The sequence below is a fragment of the Macaca mulatta genome, chromosome 14 (assembly GCF_049350105.2).
Source record: "Macaca mulatta isolate MMU2019108-1 chromosome 14, T2T-MMU8v2.0, whole genome shotgun sequence".
Lineage (NCBI taxonomy): Eukaryota > Metazoa > Chordata > Mammalia > Primates > Cercopithecidae > Macaca > Macaca mulatta.
The window spans coordinates 3,603,241-3,620,676 of NC_133419.1; the positions used below are offsets into that span (position 1 = coordinate 3,603,241).

The 17,436-nt window shown below is 51.9% G+C and overlaps 1 protein-coding gene and 1 long non-coding RNA gene across 16 annotated transcripts in view; both read left to right on the forward strand.

The window, feature by feature from the left end:
• Positions 1 to 17,436, forward strand: part of SHANK2 (SH3 and multiple ankyrin repeat domains 2) — a 671,410-nt gene that overhangs the window by 75,771 nt on the left and 578,203 nt on the right. For all 15 annotated transcript variants that reach the window (XM_077961772.1, XM_077961764.1, XM_077961763.1 and 12 more), the window contains one exon: positions 5,794 to 6,012. In XM_077961772.1, the coding sequence (XP_077817898.1) occupies positions 5,806 to 6,012 (207 nt within the window). In that variant the 5' untranslated portion in view covers positions 5,794 to 5,805. The remainder of the gene's footprint in view (positions 1 to 5,793; positions 6,013 to 17,436) is intronic.
• LOC144334060 (uncharacterized) lies at positions 11,740 to 15,165 on the forward strand. The gene is made up of 2 exons (XR_013403427.1): positions 11,740 to 11,983; positions 12,105 to 15,165. It is a non-coding gene; the product is annotated as an uncharacterized LOC144334060 (long non-coding RNA).

The window sequence follows — 17,436 nt, forward strand, 5'->3', positions numbered from 1 at the left end:
GTAATCCCAGCACTTTGGGAGGCCAAGACGGGAGGATCACGAGGTCAGGAGATCGAGACCATCCTGGCTAACCCGGTGAAACCCCGTCTCTACTAAAAAAATACAAAAAAACTAGCCGGGCGAGGTGGTGGGCGCCTGTAGTCCCAGCTGCTCGGGAGGCTGAGGCAGCAGAATGGTGTGAACCCAGGAGGCGGAGCTTGCAGTGAGCTGAGATCCGGCCACTGCACTCCAGCCTGGGCGACAGAGCAAGACTGCGTCTCAAAAAAAAAAAAAAAAGTTACATCAAGTTTATATTTTGTGGAGAATTTTCATCTTGAAAATGTTAAAGCCTAGTGTCCATGATTATTGTATAGCTCTTCATTTATTTGGGTCTTCCTTCATTTTTTTCTTTATTTCAAAAAGATAATGCTATATAGTATTACTTTTCTCCATAAAGGCCTCACACATATTGTGTTTTTTTTTTTTTCAAGTTAACTTTGGTTATTGTTCATGGTATTATAGTGTTTTTGAATGTTTTTCAATTGTTTATTGATAATGTAACAATTCAGTTAACTTTTGTATATTAACTTCTTATCTGGCATTTTGCTGGACTTTTTTTTTTTTTTTAAACTAGTTTTACACTTACACATTATTTAATTTGTCCCTAGATTTTCTTGGATTTTCTATTCACAGAAGCATATTATCTGAGAATAATGATTTCCCTCCTTTTAATCCGTAAACAATGTATTCACTTATCTGTTTGCTTATTTGTTTTTGATGTTTGCTACAGGATTTGAGTAGATGCTCTGTTCGAGTTCGGGAAATTATCTTCTATTCCCAGTTTTCCAAGAGTTTGATCATGACTGGGGGTGGTTTGTGTCCCCACCCCAGGCTGTCCGTGGCTGGGCCTCTTGTTCCTGCTGGACACAGGGCCTTGTTGGACCCATGCTTAAGAGTTGCGCACAGGGGCAGTGTCCCAGGAGGGACTTGTTGACCTGTTGTCTTGATTGGTTTCCTTCTGTGTAGGTTGTCTCCCAGGAAGCCTTTTACCTTGGGCAAGTCGTTCCCTTCTTGGTCACGGTGAGTGGTTTCTGCAGAATTGTGAGATGGGTAGGCCAGCGTATCACACACAGGCTGAGAGTGGGTTCATGCTGGCTGGCCAGAACCCCTTAAATTCTGCTCTAAGAAAACTGAAATGGAAACCTGTCATACAATGAAGACTTCTTTAGAAATCATGTGCTCTTTACAGCAGCCTGGACAGAAACCCACTGAGGCCCAATTAGAACGCCAGACAGACTATTCTCTCTGGCTTTTCTAGCAGAAACTGAGAGACTGTTGGAGTCTGTGTTGAGTCTGGCCAGAGAAAGACGGTGCAGACCACATTTGTGGTGTGATTACCGGTGCCACCGAGAAAACGGCACACTCCCACATGAATGCTGAGGCGTGGAAGAGAAATAGACTTACCTAATGAATGTACCATCTCACCAGTCCTTCTCAAGACCTGGACACCCCAATATCTTAACAGAACACAACAGTGAGGCATTGCAATTCATCTAAGGGAGTGCTTTTAAGTGACGTATCATTTTAATTCAGGTATCTGATTTATTAGTAGCTCGTTTTCTGATTTGGGGATATCGGTTTGGGCATTAAGAGGAAGGTATGGAGTGGCTGTTTTATCCCTAGAGCCCCTTTCTTTTAGATAGAGAACCATTGCAGAGTTCCTACTGTCAGTCTCTTTCAGGCAATAATGGTTGGCAGGGTGCCGGCCTCAGCGAGCCACGCACTCTAGGGGTGTGATTGGCTTTTGCTTCTAAGATCTTGAGTCTAGCAAGGAAGGGCCCATTGGCAATTCAGACCACAGCTTCTCTTCCTGTTGTGGGAGATTGCTTATCAGTCCCAGGGGAAAAGCATGTCTGGGGCAGGTGCACTTGGGAAATGCTGCCTTTACCCCTCTCTCTGGGACACTGCCATATAAAGCCCTCTTAAAAATTCAGCAGCAAAGTGACCTGTGTATTTTTGTTCTATCCAGTTACGTTTCCCAAATGTGTGTGTCCAGAGGAGGATTGGAGGGTGTGTGTGTAATGGAATTAGTTCTCAGAGCTGTAGTCAGGAGGCGCAGCTGAGGAAGGAGTTAGATGTGGAATTAGGCGTGGACTGCAGGCCCTCCGAGGTGAGAGGAAGGGGAGCTTGTGTACCGTAGCAGTTGGTTCTCACCTGGGGTAGAGCAAGCCAGGCTGAAAGGGAAGGACTTGGCTGAATGGGGAGAGAAACTCAGGGTAGAAGACGGTGACACCAGTGGAGGGCGGAAACTCAGAGGCAGGATCCTGTTTACAGGTGTGAGCCACTGTGCCCAGCTGAACCCTTGCACTTTTAAAGGTGTTTACGAAGGTTTTGTAACTCTAACCTTGACAAAGTCAGCTCTGGCCGTGAGGTTTTTTGTTTGTTTTTATTACGTATCTTCTCTCCCAGGTCAGCTTTCATATTTTCACAGTGGCTGAAATAATTAGTGGAAAAAGTCTGTTTACCTTTTCATCAGAGGTACTGGAGGACGCATGAGCTGGTTGAGGATTTTAGGTTTTCTTGGAGCAAGTTAGCAGCAAAATGCCGAGGCTCCGTTGAACTTGCTTTGATTGTGATGATTTTCTTGTCTCCTCATTAGTCTACCCTAGCAGGGCCAATGAGAGAAACACACACTAAGAGTCATTGAAGTTCACGGACCTGGGGTTTTATAGCCTCTCTCCTGACCAGCCCGAGAGATTAGTTACACAGAGAACGGTTGCCCGGGGTGGGGAGTAATCTTCCCCTCCCCTGAGCTGGGACTGGCATTTCCTGGGGAAGCCAGGATTTCAGATTGTGTCTTGGTCTTTGCTTTCATTCTCTCTGCGGAGCCTTCCGGCATGCTGGTCTTCACGGGGTTAGAGAACTCAGCACAGCCCACCCCAGCTCTCCCATGGTGTTGCCAGATAAAATACAGCGCACCCAGTTCTGCCTGAATTTCAGATGAACAACAGAGAGTTTTTTAGTATAAGTATGTCCCGTGCAATTATTTGGGACATGCAGTCAAGTGTCTTTGTGGTTTGTCTGAAATGTAGATGGGACTTGCGCCGTCTGCCTTGCCCGGTGGTTCTCCCCGGGAGTTAATAATTAAATGTTTTCCCAGGCAGTGATCAGGTGTCTGCTGTTCCCAGGGAGCTGCTAATCAGGTTACTCAAGCCCCTTACGAAGGTCAAGACCCTCTCGGTCAGATCTCTGGCCATGCGCTCCCAGGACGATTCTGCAAAGAGCCTGGGCGGTGTGACCCAGCCTTCTCTTCTCTGCTCCCCCTGCTTCTGCACGAAATCCTGGTTCCTCTTCGGACCCAGCACCGGGGCTCTTCTGCACCGTGGTTTGGGAGCAGACGTGCTTGTTTGTGACCATCACCCCTGGAGCCAGTGCCGGGGGACATGGTCCTAGTGGGCGATGATGTCCGCCGGCAGCAGTGGGGGCTACAGCCCCAGGAGCCCCTCTTTGCTGTCTTTCCTGTTGTGGGCCGTTGTTTTTGTTCCTGGACTCGGGTCCCGCTATAGATGTATACTATGTGGCCTGCAAAGTAATCTGTTAAAAACAGTGAATTTCCAGCCAGACGCGGTGGCTCACGCCTGTAATTCTAGCACCTTGGGAGGTAGAGACAGGTGGATCACTTGAGGTCAGGTGTTTGAGACCAGCCTGGCCAACATGGTGAAATCCCGTCTCTACTAAAAATACAAAAAATTAGCCAGGCGTGGTGGCAGGTATTTGTAACCCCAGCTACTTGGGAGGCTGAGGCAGGAGAATGGCTTGAACCCAGGAGGTGGAGGTTGCAGTGGGCTGAGATTGCACCACTGCACTCTAGCCTGGGTGACAGAGTGAGACTCTGTCTCAGTAAAAAACAAACAAAGTGAATTTCCAACGTTTATACATTTCACATTCTTGCATCAAATCTGCCATATCTAAAAGATACCTGCAGGCCTGGCAACACCAGATCTGCATTCCCACCTACCAGCTGTGGCTGGAGTGGGAATGCTGCCGCCTGGCTGATTTGGGGACCATGTTCTGCCAGCGTCGCCCCCTTCGTGCCCCCTGACTGCTCTCCTGGGCATCTGTGATCCGGAGCCCTGGCCTCCCACCCAGCGTGTGTTCACTGGGTGCCCACTCTCCACTGAGGGAGGCTTCCTACACATGCCCCCCCTGGAAGCAGCTTGGAGCCTGGACAGTCTTTCGCCTGCTCTTGCCAGTCAGACATTATCTGACCTGAGCAGGGACAGAACCAATGTGGGCCGTGTCTGCTCTATGCCAGGGCTCTGAGCTCAGGGCTCCCACCCTGCCATTTTTCAGATGTTGACGCTGAGGCTGGCCCCGCTACCACACTAGGCTTCTTTCTGCATTAATGGGTGACATGAGCTCTGTGTAGCTTTGACTCCACTTAAGAAGGGCTCCTTTCTCCTTCACCCTCATGCCTGCACTGCTTTCTAACCCAGCAGGGCCCAGGAGAATGAGGACGCAGAATAAAAACAGGTGGAATGGGGTGGCATCGCACCCACGGATGGAGGTTGATACCTGATGAGGAGTGGCTGCTGTCAGGTTTCTGGGCAGCAAAGCTGAGGGCGAGGCCGGAGTGCCTGCTGAGGACATAGTTCCAGCGCCCTCCGCTACCCGGCAGGCTCTTCCCATGCTGGAGGAGTGCTGGGAGCCAGCAGCAGGTATCAGATTTCTCCTAATTGGACATAGAGCGTTGGTTCCTGGTGAACTGCCCGTGGCCTCCCCGGGGCATCCCTGAACACTCACAGGGTTGCCCAGTTATAAAACGCTAGCACAGGGTCTGTGAACCTACACTTCTGCTGCCAGGGTCCAGGGCTGATGGGGCAGGTGAGGTGAGCTGGGTGCAGGGTGAGCCTCACTGTACCTTGATGGGGAGGGGCGGCAGCTCCTGTTGTGCAGAGGGCATGACGAGGTGGGGCTGGGTGAATCATGTTGCTCCTGCCCCATCGAGAGGGCCGCATGGCCCAGTGTCCACATGGCTGCCAGGTGGGTGGAGTGGGCCCAGGAGGCAGGAGCCTGTGATTTTTCTAGAGACGACTGAAATCCAGATGTTCTGTGAAAACTCTAAGTTCAGGATTTTTATTGCACTTGACCTTGAGGAAGTTGCGCTCTCAGCTGCCCCTGCCTCTTGGGGACCCCCGAGTCTGATGGCTGCAGTCTGCTCATGACTCGGGTTCCTCTCCAGTCCTGGTCTGGGAGGTTCTCTCATCTGTGAGCCTGGCCCTGGCTTTTTGTTCTGTTTTTACGTGGTACCTATCATTGCCCTGTGTTTGAAGCAGAGGGGGTTATTATAGCATGAACTTGCTGCCGTTCTGACCTGTGTTTCTTCCTCTCCTGCAGCTCTGTCCTCCAAGGAAAACAAAAGGCAGCCTTTTTTATTACCTTGGGCAGCTCAGACGGCCTCAGTGGCCCTCTGCTTCATCTTTGTAAGCTGTGGTCATCCCCATGGCTAGCCTAGGCTCCTTTTGAGTGCTGGGGTTTCATGGCTCTGGTACCAGAGTTTGCAGGGGTTTTTCTGGATCCTGGCTGCTGCCTCTTGCTCAGGCTCCAGGGGGAGCAGGCAGTGCTGACTCGTGTCCGCCCTTTGGGATTTGTACGTGTGCACACACGGGGCCCTCAGCTGGCAGTCACACCAGCAAACACGACCGTGAAAGCGAGTCCACCGCGTGTGTTCCAGTGCCAGCGTCCACCTTGCCCCTGGGTTTTCTTTCATTTTCACATTTCCTGTTCTTTGTCTTCCTTCTTCCCACTTTGAAGACACAGGCAGCCATGCCGCGCAGCCCAACATCCAGTGAGGACGAGATGGCCCAGAGCTTCTCCGACTACTCCGTGGGGTCGGAGTCAGACAGCTCCAAAGAAGAGACCATCTATGACACGATCCGGGCCACTGCGGAGAAGCCGGGCGGTGCCAGGACCGAGGAGAGCCAGGGCAACACGCTGGTGATCCGCGTCGTCATCCATGACCTGCAGCAGACGGTGAGCCTTGTGGTCTGCCCTTTGGTTCCCATCTGGATGATGTCACCTGTGGCTTGAACACCAGAGGGCTGCTCTGGTCCTCCCCGGACCCGCGGTCCCGACTGCTCCAGGCACACCGTGCTCTTTCCTTGCTCCATACTTCTACCCCACTCCCCGCAGGCTCCCTCCTGTGCCCGCCTCCCCTCCCTGCTACCACTGGCCTCACATCATGCTGTCGCGGTCACTGTCCCCGCCTCCACTGTCCCCGCCTCCATCCACAAACATTTTCTGAGCATCTGCTGTGTACCAGACCTGAGGCAAGGGGCCCAGAGATGGAGAGGAGCATTTCACAGCCTCACAGAGGAAACCCAGGCAGCAGGCGCACCTGCAACTGGCTTCTAGCGCCAAGTGCAGGAGGCTCTGAGGCCTGGCCCTGCCTCTTTCTGGTGCCGGACTCCACCGTGCCCGAGGAGCAGCGTCCCATGCTCCCCCACTTCCAGGGGATACAGCTCTGAGCACTTCTCCCCACATGGCTATTGTCCTGCCTCCTCCTGTCCCTCCAGCCCTGGGCCCAGTGTCATTCCTGTGCCCCCCAGAGCCCTCAGGCTGCCCTGGCCCACGCTGGCTGGGCCCTGGACGTCTGTCCTTATGCCTGGGGGTCCCCGTTGTTGGATTTGCCTCCCCGAGGAGGACGATGGCCCCTGGGAACTGGGGCTGTCTGTAAAGGGGACCTTCGTGTGCAGAGGAAGGGGTGTGGCTTCATCCTCTGCCTGAATCCACCTGAGCAAGCTGGGGGCCGGTCGCCCAGCCGCGTTCCCTCTTCGTCACAGCAGGGACTGTGCCGCATGTGGTCTCAATCGGAGGTGTGGGACAGAGCTGGAAGCATGGAGCAAACATCATAGTTGCGGACAGGCGCCTAGTGGGGTTGGCCTGTGAGCATTTCACACGCTGTCCACCTGGGGAAGGCGGGTGGGAGTGACAGTAGTAGGGGCAGTTGATACGAAGCCCTTTTGCTGTGGAGTAGAACATGGTGGACATCTAAGCGTTAGGACTCAGAGGGGCATCTGGGTGAGGCTCCTGACAGTCTCCACCTGTGCTTTCTAGAAGGGTCTCCCGGGGCCTCAGTGGGCTGGGAGGACCCTTCTCATTTTAGCTTTGGGTGAAAGGAACGGGGAGAGGTGGGCTGGCGGTGTAGGCTGCTGCAGGTGCTTGAGGAGGCGAGCCCAGTGCTCCGTATCCACCCCGACCTCTGAGTACAGTCTCCTGTCCCCAGCCACGATGGGGAAGAGAGGCCCAGGTGCTGGAAATCAGGGAAGCGTTGTGCTGCCCACTGGCTGAGTGTTGCTGGTGCCTCACTTGGTGCCCATCCAGGGTGCCAGCTCCTGGTGCTGTGGAGGAGCTAAGAGATGCTCTGGGGTTGGCACCTCTCAGGGCTTGGTCCCCAGCGAGGGCTAAATGTGTGTCTCCTCTTCCCCCAGTGCCAGCAGCTTGCGGTCCAGCAGGGACCCTCTGCTCAGCCCACCCCCAGCCCTGCTCCTTCTGGGAGAGATGCTAGCTGGGCTGAGGGGGCTAACACGTACCCTCTAGGGATGCGCTCAGCCAAGTGGCTTCACTGTCTAGGACAAGCTTGTCCAAACCAAGGCCCGTGGGCCACATGCAGCCCAGGACGGCTTTGAAAGTGACTCAACACAAATGCATAAACTCTCTTAAAATATTCTGAGAGTTTTTTTTTTTTTTTGCAACTTTTTTTTTTCTTTTTAGCTTATCACCTCTCTCTAGTGTTAGTGTATTTTATGTGTAGCCTAAGACAATTCTTCTTCCCATGTGGCCCAGGGAAGCCAAAAGATTAGAGACCCATAGTGGGGGAAGCTTAGGGTGGCCTGATGCCCCAGAGCTAATCTGGCCATGCCACGGGGCCCAGGGGCTGCCCTGGTAGTACAAAGGCTGTTCAGGAGGATAGGCGTGGTCTTTTGGAGTTCCTTCTTCTGTGTTATTTAATGCCTCTTATAAAAGCTATAAATGATTGTTATGTAAAGATCAAGTAATGCAGGGAAGCACAAATGCCAGACTCAGCAATGGAGGTCACATCGACACTCGCAGACCCCCATTCCGACATGCCCCTCTGCGGGATTACAGGCAATGGGTGGATGTGTATATGGATAGAAATACCTTGGTAAATGTGGGCTCAAACCACACATGCTCTTAAGAAATGAACTTCATCAATGTTATTTTATTTGAGTATAAGAGGAGAAAAAGATGGTGAAGGAAATGCTGCTTTTATTTATTTTTTTTGTCACAAGAGACTTTTTTCCAGCTAAATCTGTGAAGTTAAAAGAAGTGATTATGAAACACTGGAAGGCTGGAATTTGTTTTGTTTTTTGTTACAGTTTTTTCCCTTCTCACTGTGTCCTCTTCCTATATGGTTTAGGGGTAAATTAAGCTCATTGCTGTAATAAAAGGCCTCCAAATGTCAGGCACTTAACGTATCAATGCTTTACTTTTTTCTCTTTTCTTAGTCCACCTGGTTTGGCAGGAGGGACAGGTGGGAAGTTCTGATCCATACTGACATTCAGGGACCCAGACTCTTTCCGTTCGATAGCTGGACCATTCCCTGGAGCTCCGGAATCTTCCATGGGGTCTTCTGTATCTGCCCAGAAGATAAGAGGAAGAGACAGAACTTGTAAAGTGCATCATCTTCCCTGGTTTCATGAGGAGGTTGCACCTGACTGCAGAGTAGGCTGGGAAATGCAGTGGAGGTCTGAGCCCAGGAAGAAGAAGGCATCAGTTTGGTGAATGAGTAGCTAGCCCACGCGCACACACACACTTCTCCTCCCCCACCTCCTGAGCCTTGTTGGGTGTGGACAGTGACTTTTCACACACTGTCACTCTCCCTCCCACTTACTATCCACCATGCCTCCAGGGCGCGCAGCCACTCTGTCTCTCTTGAGGGGGTCACTTGCCTTTGCAATGGCCTTTTCTTTTGCCAGATCCTTTTCTGGTTGTTGTTTTGCCTTTAATGGGAGGGAATTCATTGTTCAGTGGGTTTTTTTAGGAAGAGTTCCTGAGAGCAGTGCTTTCTCAGCGAATGGACGGTCGATGCTCATTATCTGTGGTACCTGTGTTCTAAAAAGCTGCCACAGATGCTGAATGAGTGACGCCTTGGCCATTGCTCCCAGGGGAAGTGCAGTGTTTGATTCCTACAAGCCCCTGGTCGCATGTTTGACCATAGGTCAGTACGCAATCTTGCTTTATGTGCGTTGCTGTTTAAAGATGCCTTATTTAATATGTAATGGTGATTCATTAACACGGAACTCAGCCAACAGTGCTCTCACGCAGGCCTCAGTGAAGCTTCTCTGGCACGTTTTCGGTGTGAAGCTCATGACAACCTTCTTGCCTTAGGGACAAGTAGACAGCACTTCAGCCCTTCGCTAGAGCCCTCTTAAATGGCAAAATCACCAAGAAAAAGCACAAACAATGTGAGAATCATGACACTCTGTGGGCTGCAGTCAGATGCTTGTTTGCAAGGTGAGAGCTGAGACAGGAAGTCGGACCACCACCTTGTTCACCCTCCCGTGGGAACCCGCGCATCGGGCAACTGAAACCTTTGGCTGTTTTGTGCGAAAAGCATTGCTTCTGGGGTTACAAATAAATTTTAGCAAGTAGGCACACCCCCAATCCAAAATTCATGCATAGTGAGGATTGGCTGTGTTTTGAAAATGTCAACGCGTTCCCTCTGGCTTGAAAACTCTTTTCTTCTGTGGGTTTTTTGTTTGTTTGTTTTTTGAGACAGAGTCTCACTCTGTCACCCAGGCTGGTGTGCAGTGGCGCGATCTCCACTCACTGCAACCTCCGCCTCCCGGGATCAAGCGATTCTCCTGTCTCAGCCTCTCAAGTAACTGTGATTATAGGTGCCTGCCGCCACGCCCAGCTAATTTTTTTGTATTTTTTAGTAGAGACGGGATTTCACCATGTTGCCCAGGCTGGTCTTGAACTCCTGACCTCAGGTGATCCACCTGCCTCAGTCTCCCAAAGTGCTGGGATTGCAGGCGTGAGCCACCATACCTGACCTCCTCTGTATTTTTGAGTCACAATTTCCCGTCTGTGATTGTTTTCTTGCCCTGAACATTGCTTTGAATACATTTGAGGCCAACAGATTTATTTTTTCCATCTCATAGGTGACTTTTTTTTTTGAACTAGATTCCTAAAGAAGTAGCTTCCATTGCTAGACCACGAAGTGTCTGGTGTTGGACATTCTTGGTTTTTCCTAGAAAAACTTTCTCTCTGCAGATTCTGTTTAAGGACGTTTTCATTTTAATGATGTTTTCCTGTATTTTGTTACTTTTTCTGTGTTATCGGTTGGATCCTTTATTTCAGGGATAGTAATTATCCCTGTATTGGATTTTCCTTGTTCATATCTGTTATCTTTTTCTCTAATTGCTTTAATTGCTTGGCATTTTTCTGTTTGTTTGCTGTTCTTTTTTTTTTTTTTTTTTTTTTAAATGAAAGAGAGTCTCGTTCTGTCGCCCAGGCTGGAGTACAGTGGCGTGATCTCGGCTCACCACAACCTCTGCCTCCCAGGTTCAAGCGATTCTCCTGCCTCAGCCTCCCGAGTAGCTGGGATTACAGGCACCTACCACCAAGCCTGGCTAATTTTTGTATTTTTAGTGGAGACAGGGTTTTGCCATGTTGGTCAGACTGACCTCCAACTCCTGACCTCAGGTGATCTGCCCGTCTCGGCCTCCCACAGTGCTGGTATTACAGGCCTGAGCCACTGTGCCCGGCCTGCCGTGATTTTCTTGAGCCTTTAATTGTTGTGTTCTCAGTTAGACCCGTTCTATTTTTTATAATTTCTGATTTATTGTAGTCATGCTCCTTTGACTTTTTGTTTGTTTCCATAGCCCTGCACGCTCTCTTTTTGAGAGTACTCTCCTGAGTTATTTGTTTGGTAGGTTTTCTGTCTTATTTTTGTCCTCTCTGGCAGAAAGCATTCTTGGGGGCTTTTCGTCTTCTGACTATGCTGAGTTTTCATGCAGCTCGGAGACTGTCGGAGGTTTGCGTGCCGCCTTTCTTGGTCTGGTTCATTTTGCATCTGTGTGAGGTCCCTGTGGCTTCCCTGACGTTTCTCCCCGTCTCGTCCCGGTTGGCTGTCGGCAGCTCAGGCTTTCTGTTGGTTCGCATAGTGCATGGGTGAGTTCCGTTCGGCTCCATTACGAGGTTAGATTTGGCTGTCTGTTTGCCTTTGCAGATGAGCAGGCCCAGGGCTGGGAGAGTGGCGTCCACGTGCAGGGCCTGGAATCCCTGTCTTTCCTGAAACGCTGTATTAGCCCATTCTCATGCTGCTAATAACGACGCTGCTAACTACCCGAGAAGGAGTAATTTATAATGAAAAACAGGTTTAATGGACTCACAGTTCCACATGGCTGGGAAGGCCTCACAATTATGGTGGAAGGTGGAGGAGGAGCAAAGTCACATCTTTTTGTTGTGGTTTGTTTGTTTGAGAAGGAGTCTCGTTCTGTTGCCCAGCCTGGAGTGCAATGGCGCGATCTCAGCTCACGGCAACCTCTGTCTCCTGCTTCCCAGATTCAAGCGATTCTCCTGCCTCAGCCTCCTCAGTAGCTGGGATTACAGCCACCTACCACCACACCCGGATAATTTTTTTTTTTTTTAATTTTTAGTAGAGAGGGGGTTTCACCATGTTGGCCAGGCTGGTCTCGAACTCCTGACCTCAAGTGATTTGCCCACCTCAGCCTCCCAAAGTGCTGTCGGCCTTGAGGTAGACAGCACTGTGAGCATCTTTGTTGAAGGATAACACCTGTCCAGAGGGCGTGTGTCCCATGCACTCAGATGGAGCACAGCGTGTAACCTGCAGGCGGAGGAAGGCGTAGGACACCAGCCAGCCCCGGGAGCCCCACTGCCCCCTCCTAGTCATGGGGAGGGTTTATGTTTAATCCCAGTTTACAGATGGGAACAGGAGGATCAGACTCCAGAGCCAGTGAGGGGCAGAGCCATTGCCCTGGGGGTATCCAGTCTTGGGCCTTGAAACCTGCTGGATGGAAGCCCTGGGATGCTGGCATTGGGTGTGCCACCAACTGCTTGGTGCTGGGCAGAGCCAGTGAGGGGCAGAGCCAGTGTCCTGGGGGTTCCCAGCCTTGGGCCTTGAAACCTGCTGGGTGGAAGCCCTGGGATGCTGGTGTTGGGTGCGCCACCAACTGCTTGGTGCTGGGCAGAGCTGGTGTCCTGGGAGTTCCCAGCCTTGGGCCTTGAAACCTGCTGGGTGGAAGCCCTGGGATACTGGCGTTGGCTGCGCCACCAACTGCTTGGTGCCGGGCTGATTTGCACCTGCAAGTCGAATTCCCAGCAGGAAGGCGGCCAGCAGGCAGCGCTGTGTGCGAAGCAGCCCCGGCCCCAGTCGTCCCAGCGTGAGTCAGACTCACGTCCCACTCGCCATTCACTGTGCTTTTGGGCGAGGGTCTGAAGGTCTGAGCCTTAGGGTTCCACTTGTCGGGACACAAACACCACTTGTGAAGTAAGCCATTGCGGGTTGGCGTCCAGCCTGGGGAGCACTCACAAGGGGCCCATTACTGTTTCCATTCTCCTGAGTCCACCCTCCTGGAGGCTCTCATCAGCCACACAGGAGGGAGGCCCTGGTCATCGCAGCCATCGAGGTCCTCCATCGGCAGTGGGGCAAGGGTGTCGGGAGATCAGGGGCCTCCTACACCCGGCCGGACCCTGCCTCCCTGCCTGTCTGACGCTGTCCTTGATGGGGTAATCTTCCCCTTGCAGGGCAGGGGTTGTTTTCCCAGCAGGTGTTCTGCCCACTTTGCTAGAGGCACTGGAGACCTGTTGGAGTGACGGATGGAGCCACAGCTCTGCTACAGCCCAGATTTAATGTACAGCACCTCCTCGTGAAAGCCAGGGCCTCCTCAGGGTTTAGTCTCCACTTGTGGGAGCTTGGTTGTTTCTGGAACCTTCTGAAGACCACTTTGCTTCACTCTGTTCAAGGCAAACAAAGCCCCTGGAGGCCAAAACCAGAAATCCTCTGGGTGTGAGCTCTCAGCAACAAAGCAGACTTTGTTCCCGTGTGAAATCCCTTGTGGGGCTGAGTCCTCTGTGTAGCCAGGGACACGAGACAGTTCCTGGAACCCTGCCGGGAGGAGCCAGCCAGGAGCTGCCGAGTGAGTCTGCACCGAGGCCCCAGTGCCCGCCAGCTGGGAGTTGGTCCTGGAGAAGCATCTGGGCGGCCCCTTTTCTCCCCAGATGCTGCCCCTCCTCCCCTGCTGTCCGGGCCCACTGCTGCTGGCTGAGTGAGTGCTGTTTCTGAGCCTCACCCTCCAGTGGGACTGAAGCTTTAAGTCATTGAGTGAGAGCCTCTAGCAGTGCCCATGACGCTTCAGGCACAACCGGAGCCCTCACTTGAATAGTCTTGTGTGGGCAGACTTCCCAGGCCACGCAGGGAGTGGTGGGGTGGGCTCTGGGCACAGGGACAGCAGCATCTCTGCATCCTCTGAAATGCGCTGTAGTGGAGTGCTGGCACCGGACATTCAGCGTGGCCTTTTACACAAGTAGCATGTGCCAAAATCAATACAAACTACGGTGAGCTCTGTTATTTCTGGGGGAGCGTGAATGAGGAAGAGGGAAGAAAACTGGCCCTATGGCCCGAAGCGGTTTCTCTTTTAATCCACAGTGAATGCCATGTTGCAAGGACAGCAGAGAAGAAAATAGAATGGGGCTGCAGTGGCCTTTCTCGGGCTCTCCTGGGGTGTGTACATCGGCCCCACATCTGCCTCTCCCCAAGGACTGGCACCGAGTAGCTCAGCTGTCACTCTGAGGGCCGAGCTCTGTGACCTGGCCCACCTCCCGGCAGACGCTTTGGGAAAACGAGTGTCCCGTTCTGTGCTTGAGTCAGTGCTTCCATTTATAAAGCACATGCATCTTCAAGTGGGGTACTTCATTTAGGAAAAAGCATTTGCACTGCCATCCTGACCCCCTCAAAGACCACACATTGTCACTCACCCGTCCTCCCTCTCTCCCCACCCGTACAGTCACTCAATGCTCATTCATACCTTTGCCATGCTGGGAGGCCCTTGCCCTCTCATTCCCCTTGTGCTGCCTCACCCTGTGGCACACACCTGCTGACAGGGATGTCCTCTCGTCTATCTGCTGCTTCCAAATGGACTCTCAGATTTTTCTCTTTCTTTTCTTTTCTTTTCTTTTCTTTCTTCTTTTTGAGATAGGGTCTTGCTCTGTCACTCAGGCTGGAGTTCAGTGGTGCAGTCATGACTCACTGCACCCTTGGCTCAAGGGATCCTCCTGCCTCAGCTTCTCAGGTGCACACCACCACACTGGGAATTTTTTTTTTTCTTTTTAGTAGAGACAGGGTCTCACTATATTGTCCAGAGAGGTTTCGAACTCCTGGGCTCAAGTGATCCTCCCATCTCAGCCTCCCAAAGTGCTGGGATTACAGGCATGAACCACCACGCCCAGGTGGATATGCTTGATTCCAAAGTGACCTTGGCCTGCCTGCTTATTATTGTGGATTAAAATAGAACCCCAGGAGCAAGGAGGTTTCACCACCTCCTCCTTCAGGATTTAATCCCTTCTTTTTGGTCACAGGCACATAATTACTGCATTTGCATCTTGTATTTGAGGATTCCTCTGCTTTTGAATATTGGCAGGACTCTACCTGTCCTGGCAACGTCTGAGCCTATCTTCCCCTCCTGTACCTGGGGCTGGCTCCTCATCCTCAGAGACCATGAGGCGCCTGCCCATTGTGAGAGGGGGCTCTGGACGGCTGGTGCAGGGGTGTGGTTCGTTAGCATCAGAAGCCGTGTTTGGATGCTTTGCTGTGTGTGTGTCTGACTCCTTGTTCCTGGCCCCTGCGAGGTGAGAGCTGGGTGTCGTCTACTAGGAGTTGATGGAGTCCGTGTGTCTGGGAGATTGGCGGCTTGGGTGGCCGTGATCCTGAATGGTAGCCTCTTAATTCCACTTCAGGAAGGTTTGTTCTTGACTCCTTCAGGTGGATTTTTCCAGGTAGAAAGCCGGTTCTGGTCAGATTTACCTTCTGCTGTGTTCTATTCAACACCTGAACCTGCTGGGGAGTAGGTGGCAGGAGGGCTCCTTGGCCTCCACCCACCCACCCATCCATCCACCCATCCATCCACCCACCCATCCATCCACCCATCCATCCATCCATCCGTGCACCTACCCACCTACCCACCTACCCATCCATCCACCCACCCACCCACCCATCCATCCATCCACCCACCCACCCACCCATCCATCTATCCATCCATCCATCCATCCATCCATCCATCCATCCATCCATCCATCCATCCGTGCACCTACCCAGCCACCCACCTACCCACTTACCCACCTACCCATCCATCCACCCACCTACCCACCCATCCATCCATCCATCCGTCCGTCCGTCCGTGTCCGTCCGTGTCCGTCCGTCCGACCGTCCGACCGTCTGTCCGTCCGACCGACCGTCCGTCCGTCCGTGTCCGTCCGTCCGTCCGTCCATCCATCCATCCGTGCACCTACCCAGCCACCCACCTACCCAGCCAGCCAGCCAGCCATCCATCCACCCATCCACCCACCCATCCACCCACCCACCCATTCATCCATCCATCCATCCATCCATCCATGCATCCATGCATCCATGCATCCACCCAGCCACCCACCTACCCAGCCACCCATCCACTCATCCTCCTACCCACCTCACCCCTCCCTCACTCCCTCCATCCACTCATTCACCCGGCTGTCCATTATCTTGATTATAGAAATAAACGGTTAGGATCTTTGGTCTCCTCTTTGAGTAGCCCTGCCATGTCCTTTGTAGTATGCATTTGGATTACCTCTTGGGGAGGTGGAAGGCATGGAATCTGATTTCCTTTGTGGTTTCATTAACTGGTTGCTAAGACCAAAGAGAGTGCCGCTCCCCAGCCCCTCAGCCTTCCCTCTGCCTCCACTGTCTCTGTAATACAGCAATGAAAACTAGCCTCCGTGTCCTTAAGAGGAGTGGTTTACACTTGACTATTTTAATCAAGAAATTGGTGTGTTACAAATTGTTTAAAACAAAAGGCCCTGGGGCTCTCCAATGGAAGTTACCATGGAAAGTCAAGCCTTGATTATATTGGTTATCATTCATGTCACAGGGCACCCTCGATAAAGACAGAGAAAGACTTTATTTTCTTACACATCATTTAAAGCAAATATTGTAAGGACTGTATGTGGACCTTTCCTCTGTTACGTATTGGGTTCGTGCTTTGTATGTGGGAGAGATTGCCCCAGTTTGCAGGGGTCTCCGTAGCCTGCACGGAAAACGTCTGACTTGAGGTGCTCTTCTGCCTCAGCTTAGAATTAATACCTACTTAAATCTCATGGAGAAAATAATGTATGGGAAAAGTGGCTTTGGTCTGGAATTACTACACGTTCTGTAGCAAAGCTCTGTAAATCCCACACTGTGGGGGGAGTATTGTAGTTTGAGGCCGTGCTGGTGAGGAGTAGCCATCCTCTCTTTGCTGCCATCCCAATCTGGTAAGGCTTATCCAGAGGGTGGCAATACCAGGGCCGCAGATCATCAGTTTTTACTTTTCTGTGTTAAATCCAAGGGTGGGGCTTTTTTCCAGCATCTTTGCTCTGAGGTTGGACCTGGGCGATTCCTCCAGCCTGGCTCTGACTCTGCCTCCCTGCCAGCCTCCACCCTTCCCTCGCTGCCCTCCCTTCTGGGCAGACGAGACCTCCCACATCACAGCTTCTGAGCAGCATCTGCATCCCAGCAGCAGCCGCAGCAGCCTCTGTGGCCTCGTCTTTAATCTACTTTCTGACCTCCTGCTGGCTTAATCTTCCTGACTCACAGCTTCGTCTGTGTGCTGCCGGGATCGAGTTGAACTCATTAGCTCAGCCTCGGGGACCCCCTTAATCCCCGCTCCTCCTCTTGCAGCTGTGTGGTTCTGGGAACGATCTGGCATTTTGGAGCATTCCTCTTTGGGCATGGGGGTGCTAATGCCGCCTCCTGGAGAACATAAGGAAGAGATGATGTGTTTAACGCACCGACGAGCCAGGCTGTGGGTGCATAGTAAGTGTTTTGTGTCTGCAGTCAGGACTTTTTAATTATAACTCCCCTCCATGGCTGCCTGTTACTTCACTTCAATTTACTGTTCCTAATGGGATTTCTCTGGCCAGCATCTGGTCTCTGCTTTACGATGGCTCTGCCTGAAATCATGGCTATGGAAAGAGGAAGATTAAGTCACCCCCAAGGAGTCCATGGACTGCTGGCAGAACCAAGCAGTGTCTCCCAGTTTAGCATCCCCTTGACAATAGCAGAGACAGACAGGCAATCTCTTTACTAATCACCCAGAGATATAGTGTGCCCGCCACTTCGCCACAGCATCCAGCGGCTGCCATGAAGCTTTCACTGTGAAAAATGTTCTAATTGGAAAA